This window comes from Zootoca vivipara, chromosome 9, assembly GCF_965207765.1.
Source record: "Zootoca vivipara chromosome 9, rZooViv2.hap1.1, whole genome shotgun sequence".
NCBI lineage: Eukaryota > Metazoa > Chordata > Lepidosauria > Squamata > Lacertidae > Zootoca > Zootoca vivipara.
In genome coordinates, this window is record NC_142592.1 from 41,004,266 (window position 1) to 41,012,158 (window position 7,893).

General features: G+C 46.5%; 1 protein-coding gene across 1 annotated transcript; it reads left to right on the forward strand.

The window, feature by feature from the left end:
* The first annotated feature begins 1,496 nt into the window (after positions 1 to 1,496).
* On the forward strand, positions 1,497 to 5,115 carry NDUFA6 (NADH:ubiquinone oxidoreductase subunit A6). Its single transcript, XM_035128494.3, has 3 exons — positions 1,497 to 1,648; positions 4,008 to 4,123; positions 4,888 to 5,115. Exons 1-3 carry the CDS (start codon positions 1,507 to 1,509, stop codon positions 5,017 to 5,019), a joined length of 390 nt encoding a protein of 129 aa, XP_034984385.1. The 5' UTR covers positions 1,497 to 1,506; the 3' UTR covers positions 5,020 to 5,115.
* Positions 5,116 to 7,893: the final 2,778 nt, after the last annotated feature.

Genomic DNA, 7,893 nt, shown 5'->3' on the forward strand with positions numbered 1-7,893 from the left:
CTGCCACGCTGAAAGATCAACCCACAAGTAGGGAATTAATACTATACGTCTCTTCTAGAAGTGTAAGTTTATGAGCTTTCTTGACCAGTGTTCAGAAAAAGCTGTTGTTATTATTTTTTGGCCTTGTCTCCCACTTCCAAATGATGGTTCATGTATGCTGACAGTGCTGCATTCACGTGCATTATTCCATTGCTCACCTCAATTTCACTCACCCACTTCACAGAGCTAACCATGGTGTAGAGCTGCTTGGAAATTCAACAGCCCCGCATCCCTAGAGGCACAGCCGGGGAGGACAAGATGCTTTAGATATGAGCAGGGAGGGGACAACACAGCAACCACATGAAATATTGGAAAGAAACAAGAATATGACCCAAATGGAAAGGATATTCACCAAATGAAACACTGAATGGATGGTTGGCAGGAATGTTGGGGTGTTCCAGTGAAAACAGAAACAGCAGTGGAAATTGCAAGTGTTTGCGCCTTTGCCCCATGTCCCATCCACTGAATAAAATCAGTACATACCGTACATGGGTGTGTGTGTGTGTGTGTGGTGGTCATATTCCAGGGGTAGAGTGCAATGCTGAAACTGCATATAGTAAATATGGTAGCTCCACATACTCTTATTTAAACTGCCACTCTTCTTTTGCTGGTGTTTCTCTTTCCGTATTTGCACATAGGCTACATGATTCTTGCAGTGGTGGTTGCATAGAGGAAGAGACAAAGTACCCTCTTGGGAATTTTGCCATTTGTAATTATTCCTAATAGGAAGGCCTCTGTTTTGGGTGGTGGTGGTGGATGTCATCCTTAACCTATTTTTTAGTTCTACGTAAATCATTTCCCAGTACATTTTGGCCTGCTTACACAACCACCACGTGTGGAAGAAGGTGCCCTCTATCTCTTGGCATTTCCAGCATAATTTGGATCCTTTTAAAAAACACATTTAAGAGCTTGCTTGGAGTCAAATACCATCTATACATCATCTTACATAGATTTTCCTTTAGTGTGTAGCAGGCAGAGAAGTTCATTGTTATCCATAATCTCTACCAACCTCTCATTTTATGTATTGTGGCCTATATCAATTGCCCAATGAGTTATACTGTAGTTGCTTTTATCTCATCTTTTGTCTCCCACTCTAGAAGAATTTTATAAATCTATGAGACTAATTTCTCATCATTTCCTAATGGAGCTCTTTTGAATTCCGAACCATCTTCTGAAAAACCTTTTTCTTTATCTTTTATTTAAACATTTCATTCAACTGATGCTACTGAAACCAAGAAGGAAGAGCGCGCGGCCCCCATCCGCAGCACAGCGGCGGTTGCTCCCTCAAGGACGAAACCCGGAAGGCTTCGCCAGTCGAACCTCCCACAGCCCAATGGCTGGCGAGCCTTGGAGAAATAGCACAGCTCTAAGCCAATGGCACTCGAGCACCCTCGAACAAGCCCGTCCACTCTGTACGGAAAACATCCGTCCGGGAATGGGTAGGCGGGGCATATCAGGCCGAGGAAGATGGCGGCGCCCGGAGCCGGGAAGGTAGCGGCGGGCGCCGCGAGGGCAGCTGTAAAGCCCATCTTCAGCCGGGACTTGGCGGAGGCCAAACGGCGCGTGCGAGAACTGTATAGGGCTTGGTACCGAGAAATACCAAACGCTGGTGAGGAGGCGCGGCTGCAGGCGAGCGACCTCCCCCTCAAGGTCGCGTCCAGAGGGGCGGCGCGTTACGGGGGACGGGCGGGCGCTTCGCTCAGGGCAGGAGGGCGTCGTCGCGGGCTGCTCCCCCTCCCCAAATTTCCCCGCTTCCCCGGACTCCCTTTCCTTTTGAGGCCGCTGCCGAGAGAGTGGCCTGCTCAGAATTAAAACGAAGGGCAGGGAAGGCAGATCGTTTCCCTGCTTCGACTGTTTCCCCTTCCCACTCGTGTCACGGTCCTCTCTATGACACTTCAGGTCACGCCATCCCAGTCCGCGGCGCATCATGCCATGGATGTAGTTGACACTCTGATCTACACTGGTGACTGCGAGTACCCAAAGAAGGGTTGGTTCAGCGTTAGCGGCGGTTATGATAGTAAGATGGTGTGTGCCTTTAATCCATTCAGGATAGGTGCCCACCAGTGGCGTGCGGTGACATTTGTGGTAGGGGAACAGTTAGGGCGCCAATGCGCGCCCACTCCCGGGGGGGGGGAGCAGAGTGAGGGGCGGAGGACAAACAGAGCCCACATGAGGTTTACTCAAGAACCGCCGCTACGGAGGCAGATGTGGCTGCTACGTAAAGGCTGCATTCTACTGCAGCACCGTAGCAGCTACCGTCAAAATGTACAGTTCTTAAAAAGAGCCCCTTTATAAAGACCTGCTTGTGGCATCAGTGTTGTTCCGTGCCCTGCCTCCCCCCCAGTAGTGGTGAGGGGTGGGGTCTGGCTGGCCTCTGCAGGGTTGGGGAAGGCAGCAACTGGGTGCCTCACAACAGAAAGAAGGCACCGTTTTTGACCTTCAGGGTGGGAAGTGGTCTCTGCCCCACACGTGCTGTGGGCTGTGCTGCTGCTGGGCGCTCTTTGGCACAGGAAGTTTAGATCTTGTTGGGAATACAGTAGCTTGCTGTCTGGCACAAAGCTCAAGTCTTTTACAAAATAAACCCAAGGTACTGCTCCCCATTGATCCAGGCTGCAACCTGGAGGGAGAGAAGTGCTATTGAACCGAAGGGGGGGGGGGATACTTCTAAATAAACATGAAGAGAATTGAGCTGTGAGTCCAGCTGCCCACTCCTATTTGCTGTGCTTTGCAATGGTGCAAGGAGATCTCCTTCAACCTGCTTTTGTGTGGGGAAGGGGTTCCAGCTGCATCACTCTGTCCTCTGATTGCAATCGGAACCGAAGGACTTTTAAAATCCAGCAGCTCCAAATGTTGACGCAAGAGCTGCGTTTTTCAAGACGCAGGCAGAGTGGGAAAGATGCCCTATCCATGGCCAGGACTGGAGGATTATCCCGCTGCCCTACACATGCCCGGGAGAGACGCTGTGCCTGTCTCCCTCTGGCCCAAGCTGGTCGAGCCAAGCAGCCGTGCACACCACCCGGACGAGACCTGGTAACTGTGCTGCCCACCCAGGCTGGAGGAAGGGCAGCTACTGAGGCTGATGCCAGCCTTTGAGGTGCTCCTTTTCCCAACCATTGTAGGGTTGCCACTATGCCCCCCCTGGCAGCCTTGCAAAGCTGGGATCCGGGGAGTGTGGCAGCGAGAATGCACAAAGTTGCACGGTTGTCCTCTGATTAAGCGTCGCCCACACTATTTGTAGAGTGCGTAGCAAAGCATGGGCGGCACATGCTCAGATGGGGAGGAAAGCAGGTTCTTAAGAGTCCCCCTCTCGTGCTTTCTACCCAATGAGCATACAGTGTGTCTGTTAATTACACACTGCATAGAGGGACTTGGATCAAGAACTCACTTCCCCATGTGCCTGGGCATGTGCTGACACCAACCAGGACAAAGGACTACAAGGAGTGTAGCTCCGTGCAAGGAGTGCAACCCTCTGAGCAGCTTGGGTAGAGCAGCCAAACGAAGAAAGAGGCTAAGCAAGTAAATTTCAAGGAGGGCTGGAGGAAGAGAAGGAAGGAGGAGGGAGCATGGAGGGAGGTGTGTGAATATTTTACCAGGAACTTCGGGGCTAGTTCCTCCGGTCCACGGACTGTATGCCACTGGTGCCAACCCTGGTGGCATGTATGGGGCGGTTCTTATGGAGAATGGTGTTGGTTCACACTACAAGCTGGGCGTAACAGTTACATGTCATGAAAGCTTGAAGGACCTTGCTCATGACAGCTATGAGCTTTTGTCTTTCCTGTAACTTAATGGGTTGCTAACACCTATTAGAAGGATCTTCCATTAGAGCTCGCTTTCCATGGAATGGAACAAAACAGCCAACTAGTTTAACTGTGTTCAATTGGAGGTAGTCCAATTGTAAAAAGCAACTTTTAAAGTTAAGACCTAACACTCATTTTCTCACCCATTATTCTTTTTTACTTACCATCTAGTGCATCTATACCAGCTGGACATCTCAATGAAACAGGGCCGGGATAAGGTGCGAGAATTGTTCATGAAGAATGCCCATGCCACAGACCCTCGAGTTATTGATATGCTTGTTATTAAGGTAAATTAAATTAACATTTGCCTTAAATTCAAAGCAAGCATAGGATGTCTGGTATATAGAGATAAAAAGCAAAAGTACTTATCAGACCCCTGTAGAAATGGAGAAGGGGTTGAAAGCCCATAATAGACTTAAGAGAATGCCTCTTTCTATCATAAATGATACATGACTTTTTCTTTATGAAAGCTAAACCGTGTCTTGCAATATAGGTGTGTCTCTAACCGTGGGGTTTCAAACGCTGTGTCATCACAGAAACAATCCATATTCATGTGGTCTTATCCGAGTTTAGGTAACTTAGGGGAGACTTGGAAGAGCCTGCTTATGTCCTTCCTGGCACAACTGGCTTGCCGCTGACCAGTTATGCCTTCTTTACTGTACAGTAGTGCCACCACCATGGAGCATATGAGACTATAGTTTTACTATACCAAAGGAATCACTGTCCAAATCTAAATCTGAAGTGGCAGAACCTTTCAAAATGCCTCCCCGCCTGCTGTGTCTGCCTTTCCCCCAATCTTTAAAAGTATTGTGAGTCAGTAGCAATGTGGCAAGGACATTGCCTACAGCTCACTATATATTTCTTCAAGCATACAGCATGTAATACAAGTTTCACAATGAACCTCCACTGTCATGTCATGTCCACTAATTTGGTTCTTAAAAGTCCCAATTTCATAGAAACCCGACAGTTGTGCCTACCCTGTATTAGCATAATAAATTATTTTGGTAATAGGCTAATTTAAACACCTTTCTTCCCTTTCCGTCTGATATAGGGGAAAATGGAACTCCAAGAGACTATTCACGTATGGAAACAACGGACCCATATAATGAGGTATTTTCATGAGACAGAATCGCCACGACCCAAGGACTTCCTGTCCAAGTTCTATGCAGGCCATGACCCATGAGCTAAATGAACTTTGTGGAGTTGTGAAAGTGTATGTTCGTCTCCTTCTGTTCCAAATAAAGCCCTGTATATTGAAGAGCTCCTCAGCTGGGAGGTAGCCATGGTGGTACTCTCTGTTCCATACTGGTTCTGAATTCTTGGTGCAGATGCTTCAGCCATCCTTGATTCCTTTCATGCATTATCTACTTACGATAGCCTGGGTGTGCAGTACCCTTGTTGCAACTGGTACCTAAAAAACAGTACTGGAGTACCTAAAAAACATGCTGGAGTCCTATGCACATGTACTTCGAAGTTAGTCCCATTTGAATAAAGTTAAAATGATTCTGTACTCAAAGAATAAAGAGGTTAGAACTCTGTGTGGGAAAGATTGTGTTCAGTAGTAGAATACAGTGGTACCTCCGGTTGCAAACGGGATCCGTTCCGGAGCTCCGGTTACATCCCAAGGAATTCGCAACCAGAGGTACCGCTTCTGTGCGCGGCGCTGAAACCTGGAAAAATACTTCCGGGTTTGCCGCGTACATATCCCAAAGGATACATAACCGGAGGTGAACACAGGTAGAGGTACCACTGTATATGTACAGTAGAGGTACCACTGTATATGTACTTTCACGGGATGCAGGTGGCGCTGTGGTCAGCCACTGAGCCTTTTGGGCTTGCCAATTGGAAGGTCAGCGGTTTGAATCCACGCAACAGGGTGAGCTCCTGTTACTCTGTCCCACTTTCTGCCAACCTAGCAGTTCGAAAGCACACTAGTGCAAGTAGATAAATAGGTACTGCTGTGGCGGGAAGGTAAACAGCGTTTCTGTGCGCTCTGGCTTCTGTCATGGTGTTCCATTGTTCCAGAAGCAGTTTAGTCATGAGGGCCACATGACCCAGAAAGTTGTCTGGACAAACACTTGGCCTGAAGCGAGATGAGTGCCGCAGCCCATAGTTGCCTTTGACTGGACTTACCAGTAACCATCCAGGGGTCCTTACCTTTTACTATATGTACTTTAATCCAGGATGCATTGGCTCTGATAAAATCATAAAGATTTGGTTCAAGAATATACTATTAATAGTTGAACATATATTTTTCCAGAAAGAGAAACCTGGAACACATTAATGGAGTTTTCCAAATGCTTAAAACGTAAGTGGTAACCCTTGGGCTATCCAAAGGGCAAGTTGATATATTACAGTGGGCTTTTCTTGCTTCCCGGAGTCCTCCCCCAGAAAACCTGGAACCCATTGGTACTGGGTGTCTTGCCATACCATGAGTGTGTAATACATTTACTTTAATACCATTAAGTAAAAGAGCACTAAACTGGTGAGAAGTTTTAGCAATCCAACTGTTAACTCTACAGCCTGGATGCCACTGCCCTTGGAAAGACTGGTAAGCCAAACCTGAGCAATCTTGAGAGTGATCTGGCAGCAAATAAATAGCTCACTTTTCTCCTGCCTGCTTTCTTTGTGCCGATAGTTTCCCCTAGTTTCTGTTACTGCCCTTGAAATACTGTCACCACACTGACACTTTCCTGAGGAATGATTTCTCAGCCTATTGAGTCTTCTACCTGCCTTGCAGGAACATTTCTTTAATTCAGCAACCAGAAAGAAGCTAGCCATTAAACCGCCTTGATTACACTTACGAGTTTGTAGTCTAAGGCTTCCAATAATTTCCTTTGCTTGCCAGGAGAGGTATTTTGGGGCTTCCCCCCCCCATTCCATCTAAGAAAGCTGAGCCCTATTCCAACCATCACAAATACAAGTGTAAAAAACATGACAACTATTATGCAAGTACAGTGGTACCTCAGGTTAAGTACTTAATTGGTTCCAGGGTGCCATTTGCACCCCGAAAAGTACTTACCCCGAGCGGCGATAGCGCACGTGCACGAAGTGGAACCCGGTCCGCGGAGTACTTAACCTGAAAATACTCAACCTGAAGCGTACTTAACCCGAGGTATAACCTGAGCATAGTTTAATGCTCCTTAACCCAACTTTCATGGTTATTTAATACTGTATTCCTTCCCACTATGCAAGGGAGCCCTCCTGTGGTAGAACTGCATGCAGCAGCACTGCTGTGGCCTCTAGTTAGCTTCTAACACGAGTTCCTTCTTCAAAAAACCCCACAAGAAAATCCTGTTTATCTGAAGTAAGAGGGTAGTAACGTCCCCAATTGCCCTGAACAATGTTCAAGAATACAAAATCCTGTTCTGTACAATATTATGCAAGTGGGATCATGTGTACAATTATTTCACAGGACTAGCAGTCATCCTTTTTTTTAAAAGCAAACATGGCATAAGCCAGGGCTGAATGAGGCATGTGTAGTGAAAAGTGGCAATCCATTTTTGAATCCACAGACTCTAATCCCATTGACCTTCAGAGCATAGGAGAAACGTGGTACAAATAAAAATAATGTTTAGGTAAATTGATGATACAGGAAGCAATTCCTCTTTGCCAAATGTTAAGTTAATTTTATCAGAACTTAGACTTGCATGCATTTCTGGACTTTGGTAGGTGTCATAAACCCAAGATGCCGCTTATCAGTCAATATTGTAACATGTCAAGTTCAAAAAGTTATGGCATAATCATTTACCGTACACCAAAATAAAACAGTGCCTGATATCAAAGGGCATCTGCTCACTATTAGATATCAAGATTCAAAAAGAAGTATTTGCGCTGCTGCTGCTTCTTTTTTTTTGGAACAAGTCAGTCTAGCAGTTAAATAAAGTTACTTTTTCTGTTAAACATAGAATTTGCGGTTTCTCAAAAAAAAAGATGCAAAGGGGTGAAAGGGAATTGAAATTATTAATGCCTTTCAGCAAAGGTATGGTGCAATAATACTTAATCACACTTGGATCCCTGCGTGCAGCCTAGGACAATTTAAAGAAGAGGTGCAAGC

Excerpts from the sequence above, each read along its gene's own strand:
- NDUFA6 (XM_035128494.3), top strand. The coding sequence starts at position 1,507 with ATGGCGGCGCCCGGAGCCGGGAAGGTAGCGGCGGGCGCCGCGAGGGCA. Across the intron at positions 1,649-4,007 it reads CCGAGAAATACCAAACGCTG|TGCATCTATACCAGCTGGAC; the intron begins GTGAGGAGGCGC and ends CTTACCATCTAG. Across the intron at positions 4,124-4,887 it reads TTGATATGCTTGTTATTAAG|GGGAAAATGGAACTCCAAGA; the intron begins GTAAATTAAATT and ends CGTCTGATATAG.